Source organism: Ciona robusta, chromosome 4 (genome assembly GCF_009617815.1).
Source record: "Ciona robusta chromosome 4, ASM961781v2".
Taxonomy (NCBI): Eukaryota; Metazoa; Chordata; class Ascidiacea; order Phlebobranchia; family Cionidae; genus Ciona; species Ciona robusta.
Genome location: NC_143238.1, coordinates 4,370,006 through 4,385,274, shown reverse-complemented (window position 1 = coordinate 4,385,274; position 15,269 = coordinate 4,370,006). Strand labels below are relative to the sequence as shown.

The window sequence follows — 15,269 nt, the reverse complement described above, 5'->3', positions numbered from 1 at the left end:
CGAACGATTACATTGGCGTAAAAAAAAAATTGTGCTCGTTTCGTCACTGCATAATTGATTGCGTTGTACTATTAGAAACTTTCAGCCAATAGAAAATAAAGCGTCTAACATCATATTACTATACTTGGTATTGCATGTCATACTGCGTATACTAACGTCATGATCAATTCTGAGAATACATCGCGATGTTTTATTGCAACTGTGGCATGGTAACTTTTACAGTTTGGTTTAACATAAAATACTGAAAGGCGAATATTTTTTACAGTGAATCAATGAAAATTGTATGCGGCATGACAAGATTTTAGGCAAATAGAACATTGGGTTGAAACGGGTGAATTAAATAAGCAGAAAGGTAATATTTCCTTGAGTCAACTAAGTGCTCTGGGTTTTAAAATAAATTGGCATTATGGTGTAATGGTAAGCATTGGATTAAGGAGAAAATGAAAACATAGTGCTGGAAATTGAAGAAAAGTTCTACATACAGTATGGAACTTGTATAAATAAATACAACAGAAAGACTTCATTGAAACTTAGAAAATATTGAACATATATATGGGTAACAAAACACTTACCAAAAATCCAGATGCAAATATTGCATAAAAAGTTATAAATTCCAAACAAGATGAGATCATGAAATGACATTAACACCTTTTAAACATAACGATATGAAATCCAAAGAACCATAATGTGAAAAAATGATCCTGAAAAGATGATCAAAAATGCCTTTGAGCTTTAAAATAATAACAAAAACAAAACTCTTTAGAAATCCGTAATGTCAAAACCTGAAAATCTAGATGTTTCTGTTTTATATGGGTCAGGTCCTACAGAGGGTCAGGTCCTACAGAGAGGCAACTAGGATTTAGGCCAGAGTAGGCTTATTACCCAAAAAATACATTCAAAAAAAAACTCGGACAAAATTATTTTTTTCATGAAGTCCAAAAAAATATTTGGTGGAAAAAATTTTAAACCTAAAGGACAAGATATCCATTTGTTTTAAAAAAGGATGCTCCTTTTCTTCATTAGCAAGATGAAGCACCAAGTTCTGTCATATCCTGTGCAGGTGGCACAGTTAGATCCGGTATAAGTTGATCTAAATCATCGGTATCAAGTAAATTTGTGTTGTCTTCTTCCACAACTTGGTGACGTTTGGGTGATGTTTCCTTGGTAACCTCGTTACGCTTCCATAACCCCTCACCACCACCACCAGTAATGTACGAGAAACTAATAATAAAAAAGCATTAGTGGCAAATCTATGTTGGATAAAAAAAAACTGAAATGGGGTAAAAACTACTGAATAAGGGTCAAAAAAAGCTTGACTGCTAAATAATTTTATTACTTTGTTATTTAAATGGCATCAAGTTGAAATAAATGTTTTTCTTAGTAGAATTCTATTTGAATAACACTGATGATGCCAATTTAGGCTAAAAATATCTCTCTTACTGTTCACTATTTGAGGATTTTTGTATGTTATGCTTTACTTCCATAAATTAAATAATAAACTCACAATCTTCTGATCCCACTTTGTTGGGGAAGATTATTGTTTTTCTCACTTTGTTGTTTGGATTGTTGGAGCTCAGCATCACCCAACTCTTCCCAGGAATCATCACTAAAAGAAGAAGATATAATATTTGAAGAGGAGCATAAATGTATAATTGAATTTTTAATAAAAAAAACAGACATACACTATAGACTGATTGCAGAAAACCAATATTGAAAATTTGCAATCAAGCAAATATAATGCAGTTATGTTGTTCATGCAACAGCAAAGTTTTATTTTTCTATACCTCAATTGTTTAAAATGTTTGCTAGTGTTATATTTTTTTTGGTAGTTGTAGTATCTCATCCAAGATTAAATTATCTATCTTTGATTTAAACTGTTACATATCCACAAGCAAATTAGTTCAAGATGTAAACTAAATAATTAATTCTAAATATATAGTAGGTTGCGGTAAGATGAAACATTTTTTCATTATCTTTTATCATTCGATACAGTGGTAAAAAAGAATATTCACAGAATTATACAACTGTATCCTTACAAACAACTCTAAGAACATAATTAAGAAATTAAGGGCATTATGTAGTAACAAGATCCATCTTAACCCACAGTACTATAGGTAAACAACCCTAAAATTCACAACAAAATAACAACTTACTATCCGTGTTTCTTTGCCACTCTGTGCCAGCAGTGAGGAAAATGAAAAGAAAACATAATTTAAGTAATTGCAACATGCGTTAGTGTACGTGCTTTGCAACCAAAACTTAACTTAACAAATTATAACAACAACAAAAAATACTTAAACTTAATTCAAAATCGAAATAAAGTGAAATAAAAAAGACAAATATATTGCTATAGTGCAAAGTATTAACACAGAAAATGTACATATTTTGAAAGAAGAATCTTTAACGTGTATATTGCTTAAGTGCAGGAAATTAAGCAAAAAATTTTAAACAAAAAGCAATTTTTAGACTTAAAACATAACAAAAAAACTCGTAATAAAGGGCCATAATATCTAAAAATAAAAACTGAATACCCCTTGAAGTAACGCAGCTCTTCCTCCAGTAGAAAACATCGAGCTTTTAGTTTGTTTCGATCATTTAAAACTTCCTGCAGCTCCTGCAGTGTGTAACGAGGTCTGTTGGGATCACTGAGGTCAATCACCAGTTTGTTCGCCAACAATGGGTCTCCTGGCCACTGTGAATGAAATATACTTTGGTTTGAGATATGAACTTGAACTGGAGCACATTTATTTATTTGGACAAACATTTTAAACAGTTTGCTTTGGGATAATAGGCAAAATTTTGTTTTAAATCCTAGATCTTTTAACAAGAACTTAAATAAATAGAGGGGCCCAAATTCAGTGCGGTTATATTTACAGTTACATTGTTTATATCTTGAAAAATATGGCTGCTACAGGTTAGCACTTCAAATAGTATGTATAGTGTTTTAAACCATGTTTTGAATAACAACTCGGTTATTTTAAGACACCACTAAAACTAAACGAGGCTTATACCTTGTCATCCTGTGTAGAACAAGAGGCTGCTTCGGTTTTTACAGGTTTTGGGTGTGGCGAAGAACTGAGATGTAAGATGTTATAAAACTAATATGTAAACTACTGTATTATAACCAAGTAATAAAATCCACCATACCAAACAACCCACACATCTACTTATGTTGGCAGACAACAGATTGCAATACACAATCTGGTGAAATACAATTCCTATTACTTAATATACAAACAGGTTACCACCGCAGTATACGAAGGGGTTACCACAACTAATATCAAAGTGAAAGTGGTTATTCATAATCAAATATATTTAAAATGCTAGTTGTTCAAAACATGCTACAGATAAAAGCTGCTTTAATAAATGCGTCAAACAAAAATACAGAATAAATTATTTCAAACCTTATCTTCATATCAGTAACAAGTGCAGGTTGTCCTTGCAATCTTGACTCCAATTCACTTTTCTGTTGAATCAGATTCTTTCCTTGTTGTTCAAGAATCGTGATTTTTCTTCGAACTTCAACGTTTAATTTCCCCATCCTGTTTACTTGGAGTTGAAGCTGTGGGTGAATGTTGTTATACTCATAACAACAAGTCTAAAATGAACAATTTTAAGAATGTTCCTGTTAAGATTTTCTGGTGCCATAGTTTAGTGGTTAGATGCCTGCATAGTAAGCATAGGATACCAAGTTCAATGCTTGACAGTTTGACACAATATTCAAATGTGTCATTTAACAAGACACTTAGCAGATGTTGTACCAAAACAGTCTTCACTAAGTGTGTGGGAATCCAAAGTTGTCAGGATATAAAGATTTGAAAAATTTCTCCTTTAAACCATAAAGTATACCAAAAAAAATTTTAAAACTACAAAACAATCGCAGATGCTTCATGATTGTATATCCGGTAAAATGCACTCACTGCTTCAGATTCTGCATTCTTTTCTTCAATAATTCGATTCCTTGCACGGATTTCATCTCGCTGTTTTTGTATTTGTTCCTGTAACTTTGACACAGAAGATCCTTGTTGTTCTGAAGGAATGAAGTTGAGCATGTTTGCATTCTCCTCCTTTAGATAAAAATACAAACATCAGTTATATACACCACAGTGAACTACAGCAACCATAGTTTTTTACTGAGAGGTGAGAGCTGTCAAATTTGATTCATTTTATAAATAGTACAGTAACCTTAATTCTTTCTACAACCATTTATTATATTTTATGTGGGTGAGGTCCTACATTCTACAGCATGATACGTAATTGGACTTGAGATTTAGGCCAAAGTTTGCCTATTAACCCAACATGTTACTGCCTACTGTACTATATATAAATATATGAGTTTTCAGTTATAAACTGGTAAAAAAGGCATTAACTCCTTAGGGACGAGTAATGCAAATATGCATTTTGAAACAGGTGTTCACAAAAATGTTCATCATTTTTTTTATAGTTGGTAAAAGTTCTTACAGTTGGTTTTATTTGAAAGAGGAAGGAATTATCTACCAATATAACGTTTGAAAAAGGCATCATAGCATTTAAAAGTTTTTACCAAACTTGATTTGAAAACCCTAAAGCCTTTTTTAAAAAGATGGTTCATATTCTGTCCAAAATCAAGGTTTTAACGTCATTCTGTCCAATAAAAGCGATTTTATCTGATCTCTATGTTGCTCTGGGGCTTCCCCGTCTAAGTTACCGGTAAAAAATGTGGTTTTGCGTAAAAATAGCTATGTCAGCTGTTTCTACAAGTTTTTTCGGTATTATGAAACAAATTTTACATAAAATATGATTTTGTGTGTATTATCTAATTTCATTTTGCTTCTACACGTTGTTTCTACCTTTAAATTCATAATAAAACGTTTTTGGCAAGTTTTGTTAAGATTTTAGCGAAAATGAACTTTCAAAAAATGACGTCATCAGGTTATAAGTGACGTAATTGATCCCTTTGACATCACCAAATCAAACAATCATTTTAGTTGGGTAGTAAACAAACCAGGAATCAACTTTGCAATAGATTCCTTATGTAATTTTTACCTAAAAACCCTGATTACACGTAAATACAAGATTTCTGATGATATCATTCAAAATTTGATGACGTCATCAAAAAAATCAAAATACAATCTTGTAGCAATTTTTCCAAAGAACAAAAGTCTAATTGGTCATTTTTCGCCAGCACAAACACCTGTGTCGCTAGGGAGCAATATGTGACAGTCGGTCAAAAATGGAAAATTTGTTAAAATATATCTCGTCCCCAAAGGGTTAAAGAGTTTTATACAAAGTTTCTACCTCCATCTTTTCAGTAAGTAGTAAGGTCAACTTTCGGTTATCCTCTTCAAGCGTTGCAACTGTTTCCATGAGACCTCGTGTCTCATCTTTCCAAGCTGCTTCTACTATCTCTATCTCCTAATTACCAAGTTTGTATGAGTTTTTTTTATTAAAAATAAAAAAGGGTAAAAGGCCTTTTTTATAAATGTTGTTTTCATTGCCACATTATTTATTTAACCCAGTATTAATCTGTATGTTGGTTTAAAAAAAGCTTACAAACCCATTTGTGTAAACTGAAAGCAACACTTTAAGAAACATGGCCAATTGATTGACATTTCTCACATATGCTATATATATTTGTGTTTCAGCTTATAAAAGGCTAGAAGTACCACTGTTATTAAAATTAACCACATTTACCAGGCAACTTACTTCTTGCTGCTTTTGGTCCTTTAACCGACTGTCCAGTTGCAACTTCTGCACAGTTGCAGCAAGTTCCGTCATTTTATCGCCACCACCAACATTCTGTGCCGCAAATGTTTCAAGCAACTCTAGAATTCTTATGATCTTTGGCATCACGCCAACAAACACAGCACCTGGGGAATAGTTCAACATAAAAACTCCAATGCTGAACAAATGGTACTTAAGTTATTGCTATCCATAATATTTTTTTATATTGTATTAGTACTAGTAGACATTAAATGTAAAAAATACATTGTAGGCGTACATGTTCTTGGACAAGACACTTAACGACATACCCCTGAAGATGTGTTGCCATATGGCAATCGAAACTTCAGACCATTAAAACCACAAACTAACAATTGCCATGAGAACTTCATTAGACCCTAAGAAACATTTTAAAACAGTGTGGTTTGAATTTATTACAATTATAGATGATACAATACCTCCAAATGCATCAGTAAGTCGTTCAAACTCCTGTCCCACACTTGAAGCAATGTTATAAACATCCACAACATTTAGAAGTTCTGCTGCTTTTTCAAACACTTGAGGATTTTGTTCATTTACCTAATACAAATAAAAAACATCAATAAATGACAAGCATAGTTATAAGCATGGCGTGAATATCATTTTTTTAGTTTTGAATACTATTTTTATTATACCTTCATTCTCCTAATAACCAAATAACTAGTAACACACTAATAACCAACCATTTATTAACTATAGAAAACACATCCAACGAGCCTAATTATCAAGGCTTCTATCAATAGGTATATAAGCACTCACGAATTCTTCAGAAAACGTTGACGAATCGTCATCTGAACTTTCGGTTTGTGCTTCTTCTTTAGACATAACGTAACTTACAACTAAAACACATTAAATATTATACTGACTACAACAACTACACATATAATAAATATACTGTAACATAACCTTACAATTTTAGATGACTTTAGTGTTTATACGAGAATTGTAAAGCATTAATAAATGTTTCAACACTTGAACTTACGAAGCAAAGCATTATACAACTGTAAACAACACAACCGTTATAATCACTAAAGTTGTCTGGTTAAAATATGGTCCCGCATAAAACGTAACAAAGATATATTACTAAAATATTAATATTTTAAAAGTTTTATTTATTTATAAAATAAATTTATACCTATTTTATAGTTCAAAGGTCATTTTTAAACGAATATAGCTACTGCGCAGTTGTACATTCGGCCGCGAAAAATTAAAATATTTAAATTTTCGCAACTTGTTTTAAATCACAAGCTTTGGTTAAAGGGAAACTCCCGAAATAAAGAACATAATGATAAACATTACGTCACAAATCAATCCTTGGTCACGAGAATCGTAGGTTTTTATGACTTTCTCCTACTTTACGTCGTGTTTTACTATACAAACACCAAATTGCACTACACATAGTCACCCATATGCAATTTGTTATAAAACGAACATCTATAACGTTTTTATGCTAAAGGTATTAAACTTCAAAAAAGTAAATTCGAAAAGTAAAATTTAACATACTTTTATTCTGTGCTACAAACTGATGAAGAAATATGTATTTCAAACAGATGACATGTAAACCAAGTGAAACTGATCATAAATTTATTAATTCGAGCAACCAAATGTGGTTGCCAATTACATGGAACAAACAAAAGGAATTTTCTTGTATAATAAAATAGACTTTATTTACATATGAGGCAGTTTTTAAGCCAGGATTTCTTATTAACTCATAAAAAAACAGTGAAAGTGTTTGAGTTAAATATATGCTGTTTGTTAACTTTTAAAATCCATCAAACAATTTTGTAAAATATTAGTGAGTGACCAAACAAAGTGATTGACCCTCTGCCTTTGGTTGCAATCCAGTGGTTCAGAAACACTGGGTTGCATTAATTAATCTTCTCCGAAAATGTATTTTTTAAATATAATGTTAAAAACTGCATCTTCTAATTAATGTATTTCTATATTAATTCCAGGTTCAGTTAAAACATCATCTGCACAAAGTTCTGAATCGTTATGAATTATAGTTTCAACTGTAATACCCCTGTTGTTATTAATTAATGTTTCAAAAGTCATTTCTGGCTCCATTTTCATTTCAGTTTTAACTTTAGATTTAGTTGGCCGACGCAAATTTTGCCGGTATTTGTTTATCCTGCGTTCGATACGTTCCATTTTAACTTGGAAACCGTGATCTTCAGGTAAATAAGTCCCCACTATATCGCGAGCTATTGAAGATGCTGGGATGTTTAAATGCTCACAGCCAGCCTGCTTTGAAGTGAACATTATCACTGACAAAATATCGTGACCGGGCCGGGGTTTATGGTTATGAGGTCGGTTGCCTCTCATAAATACACCGGACCTCTCAGTAACACTAGCGTGACAATAAGTCTTTTTGTTCCTCACTGAGCACCTCCAATGTCTTGTGGCTGAACCCCTTGTAGAATAAATAGCCCCACCATTGTAAGAGTGTCCGAGACTGTCAAAAAGTTTATCACTGCCCCTACTAGAGCCACCTTCGATGACCGTATATTGTATTTCATCAACCTCACTTTCTTCAGGGAGGTCAGTTCCATGTTGTGACCAATATTCCCGCCTTGATTTTAAGAATTCCTCTGGAGTAAGCCTAACTGACTTGGCTCCACGAACCTGTGCGGAGTTTAAAGAGTTTATCGCATTTTCGTTTTCCATTTTTGAAGTTTGCAATGGATAACTATGCGGCATGCTGATTCTTGTAACTGTTGTGTCTATCCTTCTGTTCCTTCTTTGCTTCAGAAGTTTATGCTTTATTGGTTTTAAATCCACAGGTTCTAATGTATAATCACTAACTTCAGGTTCTGAAAGTCCAAGATGTGAAAAAACTTCTGGATCCAAAGTTTTTTGCATCTTCTCCAATTTTCTGATACGTTTTCTTCGTTTAGCCTTTTTAACTTGATTTTCCTTGATTTGTGCAATTACTGCTTGTTTATTCTTTGGTACAGCTTTATGATTATGTTCACAGTGGCCTAACTTGTACATTCCTCTTTTTTCCTTCACACTAGCTTTACACTTAGTCACTTTGGAAGTACATTTCCACTTTACTGTTCCTTTGGCAGAAACCTTTTTAACCTTATAGGAATATCCCTGGTTGTCATGCAGCTTTTCCTTGTGGTAAATGGTTTTTCCAGGAACTGCAACAAACTTTAATTTATGATTCACTCGTTCCATTTTTCGTTCCTTTTTGTTAAAAGTAGGCTCAGCAAAATACTCCTCAAAAGTGTAACCATTATCCGGGTAATATAAAAATGGATCTAACCCATTGAACTCTGAGGTGTCTTCCATTGAATGAAGTGGGGAAAGGTTTGAACTTTTTTCATCCTCAGTTTCAGTTGCTTGAAAATTCTGGTCAAACATGGTAGGTTGAAAAGGTACAGGAAATTCATTCAACTCATTTCGTTCTGTAGTTGGTTGAACCAAGTCATCAGTTTCATTATCCCTATGTGGAGATGAAGTATCTATGCATACCTGGAAAAAAATATTTAGGAATTTAAAATAATATTTATGACCTAACACTTGTAGTTGTTATATGTTTTTTTCAAGTTTTTTTTTTTTTTGTGACAACTAAGCACTTTTAAAGCAGCAACATAGATACTGTTATATTTGATAATTGCATCACATACACTATACAAGGACAAATTACCTCCAATTTTTCGGAAAGCATTAATGCCAACCTTTGGTTATCCTCCTGTACAAGCTCCAATGATTCTTTCCAGTCATTTATATCTTCCTTCCAAGCAGCTTTGATTGCATCCAGTTCCTAAACAAGTCTGTAATTATTTCACTGAGAAAATGCTATAAGGTCACAACTTAAGAGGGGCAGCCATTTAAATCTTTTAAACTATACCAAAAAATCTAGTACAGTATATTTGCATTTAGCTACAGGGATCGGCAATTGTAATTTAATTAGTAAAATACCCAACATTTTTTTTGACTTTCTAGTAATATTTTCAAGATATTGATTAGGATATATGAATATAATTATGTATATAATATTTTAAGTGCAATTTCAGATTTAAGAGGGAAGTGCCTAACCCATAAAGTAAAGTTATAATTGAACCATAATTATTCTGTCACTCTTATTTAAAGTTTACAGATTATAAGTAAAAAGCTTATTAGAGCAACCAAAATTTGTTATATCTATTATCTACCTCTTCATGCTTCTCTTCACTCAACTTCATTTCAAGTTGAAGTTTTTTAACCGAAGGATTTTGAAATGTTGTGTTTGAAGTGCTGGACTGTTGATTTTTTACAAGGGAGTCCAGTATTTCAAACATTTTTACAAGTTTAGATGCCATCCCTTGAAGTGTACCTGGAATGTAAATAAGCTTTGTTGGTATGAAAAAAAAAATTTCCTCATGGTTTGAGCCTTGAACCCAGTACATGCCAGTTTAAACACAATAGACACACACTAGTTGCACATGAAAAAAGAAAATTTAGAATTTAAACTACATTAGCGCTCTGGCTATTTGGGTGATGGCCAAATCTGACTTTAAATTCTAGGTCCTCTAACCAGAGGTCTAGGACTCTCGCGTAAAGATAAGAATTCTCCACAAATCCCAGTACACTGTACCTACTATAGAAAAAGTACCAACACACACCTATGGTTGTCATTAGGCAAGATATTTTATCCCATATGTTATCATAACATTGCCAAATTTGAGAAATTTCATCATAATACTGTTGTGTCGTTGCCATATTCTGCACAGTACCCAACATATATAGTTTTCCCACTCTGCTCCCATAATAATATACCTTCTACTGATGGCTGGAGAACTTCTAGATCTTTCCATACTGACATGGCCATACTCTCCACATTTTCACAGGTAAGTGAAGACACTGGGATTGAAAATACATCTTCTGTGTTCTGAATTAACAAAGGTAGTGGTTATGGATCTTTGGTTTGAAGATTGCAAGTGCCTCTTACTATCAAAACATAAGAAACTAAAAGCAATTACAATTTTTAGACACATAATTAACATCAGAAGTCTTTATGAAGAACATTTTGCAGTATACTAGTATACTGTAACTACTATTGTATAAACACAACTAAAATCGCCCTCAGCACACTAAAACACAAATTTATTTAAATATTTCATAAATGCAATAAACAACGAATGCATCAATACAAGTCAAAGTAAGATTGTTTTATCACAGTTATACCTTTAACGTATCCACATTCGTTTCGACCGTGCATTCTTCTCCCATAGTAGGATCGTCAGCCATTTTTTTAAATAAGTCTTAATCCGTACTTTTGTTGTAGCATATATTAAAAACCAAGACCGCAATCAAAGCGGAATAACTACATAACATGTAATTTGTTTTGTGTATACTTTTCTACAATTTCGACAACCTAAACTTCTGAAAATATTTTTTTTAACTTTGGTTTATATACTGAACTCTTTGCTTCCCTCTTGTGCTAAGATCTTGATTAAAATTATTATACATTTTTAAGTGGACCACTTAACAATATTGAAATAGTTGCTACCGGAATGGCAGATTCCGTGTATAAATACTGCGGTTGCAACCTATTATAAGACATTTTCGGTAATTATATAGTTAAATTTATAAAATCTTCTCCTGCTCAACCATATTTTTGATTAAGCTTGTCATGCTACACACATCCAGTCACCAAACGTTTTTGCTGAGGTAATATTAGACTTGATTCTGGTATACTGTTCACTTACTAAAACGCTCGTTTGGCTTTTATCTTACCAAAAGAATCACACTGATTTGTACAAAGAAATTTCCATCTTGATAACGCTAAACAATCACAGCATAACAAAAACACAAAGAATTCAAAGAACGAACACAATAAAAAAAAACAAATGCAATATAAATATCACTATTGTTGGATAATATTTTAGTATATTCTTTTGTTTTAAGGGGGACCACCAAGTCTTCAGATTAATGCTGGTCACCTACAATCCTAATATTGTAAAGTCCATTCTGTTCAATTCTCCGAAACTGTGACTGATATTGCCCTACCTCTATTTTTCTTGTCTGCATATCTCTTTCTTCTGCCCTTGTCCTAATGTTTTCCAATGATTTCTGCCTGTCTTGATATGTTTGCTGTTGCCTTGCATACATTTCTCCATCAGCTTTTTTCCTCAATCTTAAAAGTGCAATTTCATGCTCATGTTTCTGCAGGTCAATCTCATGCATTACATCTATTGCCTCACATTTCATCTTCAGTGTCTTAATCTCTGCTTCATATTTCTGTCGCTCTAACTCAAGGGTTGCAATTTCTTTTTCTCTTTTTGCCATTAAAAGTTCTTCCTGCTTTCTATTATAGGCCTGTAAATACTTAGTCAAAGTGACTTTAAAAGCAAACTAAACCATAAATATAAAATACACTATTCAAGCAAGTGTGTGAACCCTATGCCAGAGTGACCTATATTATGGAGTTTTGTTAAGTGAGAAGGCGACTGGCTTTAAATGGTAAATATTTTCCCTTTCAAGAAACAACAAATGTACACTACACTAAGGCACAGGACTGTACACGTAGCTTAGGTAAAACTGCTGATATTTTAACTTTATACCTTGTCATAATCTTCCATCTTCCAGATATTTGTGTGCAAACCTTCCTCTGATTCATATTCACTCCACTGCTGCTGCAATAAGACAACAATTTACCTATGTACAGAAATGGTATACCATGATACAGTGGTTAGTTGATCTGTCTCTAGCCCAAAGGTTATGGGTTCGAACCCCGATGCTGACATTGATAGCGTGTGTGCCTTCGGCCAGACACATATTGCCAATTGCTTCAACACAATGGTTACTTATAGTGATGGGGTGGCTAAATTGTTAGTCATACATAGAAAATATTTTAAAAAATGCAAAAAATAGTCATCCACAAAATTACAGATGGGCGCAAGGTGTATAAAACAGAACACCCGCGCTATCTCGACTGTCATTGCTCCGCTACACGAGGATAAAAAAGTTACATTAATTCAGTTAAAAGATTGGCAACCTGTACACTTGTAGATTCTGAAATTTCAATTTCTTCCTGGTTTGATTCAACTGCTGAATTTTGAGCAGAAGTTGCTTTCTCTTCTTGCACAGATTCTAAAGATGTCAAACTTTGCTCTTGTTGTGAATCTGTGGTGTCATCAGCTTTTTCTGTAGATTCTAATAAACCATTTACACTTGTTAAAATTGCTTCTGAAACACAAACTTCTTTAAAACCTTTTTCTTTTTTTAGTTGACTCTTCTCTTTTACAGATTCAAAATTATTCACATCTGGTACTTCATGTATCTTTAATGGATGTAAATCATCTTCATCAATAAGCTTAGGAGGTCCCAGAGATTCTTCAAGATGAACAGTGGACACAGGCACTGAAACAGGTACAAAGGTTGATGTAACAGAAGAGGCAGTTTGTGGTAATACTTGTTCACACATTGATTGAGCAGTTGTGTTACATTCTGATCCCTCATCATAATTTTTCATCTTCCGTGCTGCCATATTTCGCCATTTACGTTTCAGGTTTTCCACACTGCGTGCTTTGCCTGTTGTTGCATAATTAAACAGTTTGGTAATTAGCTGCCAATTGTTTAGTTTTAAGGCAGCAGTGATGCTATCATTACGCTTTATTGCAAGCACATCCTTGAATTGACGATAAGGGCAATTTATGATCCGATACAATGTATCTTCTTCGGCCCTTGTAAAGTTTTCACGTCGTGCTCGTCGATTGGTGCTGGACTGCATGTTTAAGGTGCTGTTTTCAGTATATAGCATTCTTGCTGGGGTATTTGACTGTATGTTTGGACGTCCGAATGGCATGCTTTGGGTATTTGATGACATGCCTGTAATGTTGGTCTGAAAGTTTGAGATAAATGGCAAGCTTTGGGTGTTGGATTCTGTGGATTGCATGCTTGGAGTATACGGTTGCATATTTGGGACACCAAGATGATTTTTTAGATAGTTTGGTGACATGCTTTGAATACTGAATGGCAAGCCTGTGGTGTTGAATGGGGTGTTTGATTGCATGCTTTGAGTTTTTGATTTCATTATTGGAGTAATGGGTTGTTTGTTCAGGGTGTTTAATGGCATGCTTGTTGTGTTAGATTGCATGTTTGGGGCACTAAAACAAAACTGAATATATATAGCTAAAGTAAATAAGAACTAGAAAAAATGTAAAACCTGTACTTAAAAAATATCTTTATAAGTAAAATTCTTCACAAGCACCGAGATAATAATAGATCAAACCGTGTTTAGATACCATATGCTTTGATACTGCAGGTGTTACACTGTTACAAGACTGTGGTAAAACGGCAAACTTCCAGCGTAGCATAGATTATCACTTTTTAAACACAATTTTTTAAAAGGAATCGTATTTTCTCCGAAACTCTACACAGTTAACCAATTCGACTTATAACTGCTACACTCGTAACTCCCCAGCGAAACACAGGGAGCATGCAGAGTAGTTGTACAGGGTATTCACCTACTAAGAAAAAACGGAAAACCAAACGGGTCCTACTAAAACACGCCCGGCGGGGCCCGGTGGGGCCCGGTGGAAAAAAATATACTAAAACACGCCCGGTGCGGGGCCCGGTGGGGATCGGTGGGACCCGGTGAGGACCCGGTGTTACGAGTCATACTAAAACACGCCCGGTGGGGGGCCCGGTGAGTATTTCTTGAAAGGGGAGCTTTCCCTATGCAAGAGCCACCAAATTGCGTGTGTGAAACAGAACTTGTGAAAAAATTGGAAGATATTGTCTGTCTTCAAGGCATAAAGATGGCAATTTTCGGTGGTAGAAGTTACATTCTTGCTTCGCACGTCATCGCTGAAACAAAATGTGCATAGGAAATAAAACATGATGATGAAAATGGACACGTAATTCGCAAGTCCTTCAATTATCGCTCTGCTAAAACGGAAACAAACGTGGGATCGCGCTACTGAGGGCTTGTCCGAATACGTTAAAGCCTAACACGCTAACTAAAAGACACATCATGTCTAATATTTACATTTTTCATTTTAAAAGTTACATTGTTCGTCTTTTAAAGTTTTTAATAATAAAACTTCGATCAAGTATAAGTGTATGTATAGTACTGTGGCCTAAGGTAGGACACTTATAGCACATATAGTAGGGTGGGGTAAGATGGGACACCTTTTCATTCTGTTTCTCGTCCAATTTGGTAGTAAGCAAAGAACATTCAAAGAATTATAAAACTATATTCTTACGACTCCCATAGAACGTTGTTAATTGTTTAAAACACGAACAGAAAATTTGGATCTTATGTGCTAAAGGTGTCCCGTCTCCCCCCGTCCTACTATAATATTTAAATATCCTGATCGTGTTTTAAACAATTAACAACAGTCTATGGGAGTCGTGAGGACATAGTTTTATAATTCTTTGAATGTTCTCTGCTTACTACCAAATGGGACGAGAAATAAAATAAAAAGGTGTCCCATCTTACCCCACCCCCTATTAACCAAATTTAACGAATAAACTTTTGCTAAAAATACAGTTCATTATGTAAGTGTACAACGAAACAAACCTTGTACATTCAT

The 15,269-nt window shown here is 33.9% G+C and overlaps 3 protein-coding genes across 8 annotated transcripts; all 3 read right to left on the bottom strand.

The window, feature by feature from the left end:
• Positions 1 to 176: 176 nt before the first annotated feature.
• Positions 177 to 6,726, bottom strand: LOC149736860 (RILP-like protein 1). Of its 4 annotated transcripts, none has more exons than XM_089876582.1 (11): positions 6,499 to 6,726; positions 6,159 to 6,279; positions 5,686 to 5,849; positions 5,278 to 5,394; positions 3,921 to 4,067; positions 3,405 to 3,598; positions 3,012 to 3,075; positions 2,532 to 2,692; positions 2,154 to 2,174; positions 1,505 to 1,606; positions 177 to 1,221 (listed from the first exon to the last, which is right to left on the bottom strand). In XM_089876582.1, the coding sequence occupies exons 1-11, from the start codon at positions 6,562 to 6,564 to the stop codon at positions 1,020 to 1,022; spliced, it is 1,359 nt and encodes a 452-aa protein (XP_089732708.1). In that variant the 5' UTR covers positions 6,565 to 6,726; the 3' UTR covers positions 177 to 1,019. The 4 variants fall into 4 exon arrangements, with proteins under 4 accessions (XP_089732708.1, XP_089732710.1, XP_089732709.1 ...); XM_089876584.1 differs by having other exon boundaries at positions 3,405 to 3,562; XM_089876583.1 differs by lacking the exon at positions 2,154 to 2,174.
• Positions 6,727 to 7,306: 580 nt separating this feature from the next.
• LOC149736859 (uncharacterized) lies at positions 7,307 to 11,145 on the bottom strand. Its single transcript, XM_089876566.1, has 5 exons — positions 10,915 to 11,145; positions 10,507 to 10,618; positions 9,903 to 10,063; positions 9,395 to 9,511; positions 7,307 to 9,219 (listed from the first exon to the last, which is right to left on the bottom strand). Exons 1-5 carry the CDS (start codon positions 10,975 to 10,977, stop codon positions 7,669 to 7,671), a joined length of 2,004 nt encoding a protein of 667 aa, XP_089732692.1. The 5' UTR covers positions 10,978 to 11,145; the 3' UTR covers positions 7,307 to 7,668.
• Positions 11,146 to 11,485: 340 nt separating this feature from the next.
• On the bottom strand, positions 11,486 to 14,878 carry LOC149736858 (uncharacterized). 3 transcript variants are annotated; one of them, XM_089876576.1, is made up of 4 exons: positions 12,943 to 14,878; positions 12,728 to 12,885; positions 12,294 to 12,365; positions 11,486 to 12,048 (listed from the first exon to the last, which is right to left on the bottom strand). In XM_089876576.1, the coding sequence occupies exons 1-4, from the start codon at positions 13,826 to 13,828 to the stop codon at positions 11,659 to 11,661; spliced, it is 1,506 nt and encodes a 501-aa protein (XP_089732702.1). In that variant the 5' UTR covers positions 13,829 to 14,878; the 3' UTR covers positions 11,486 to 11,658. The 3 variants fall into 3 exon arrangements, with proteins under 3 accessions (XP_089732702.1, XP_089732700.1, XP_089732701.1); XM_089876574.1 differs by having other exon boundaries at positions 12,728 to 14,878; XM_089876575.1 differs by having other exon boundaries at positions 12,294 to 12,362; positions 12,728 to 14,878.
• Between the last annotated feature and the right edge of the window lie 391 nt (positions 14,879 to 15,269).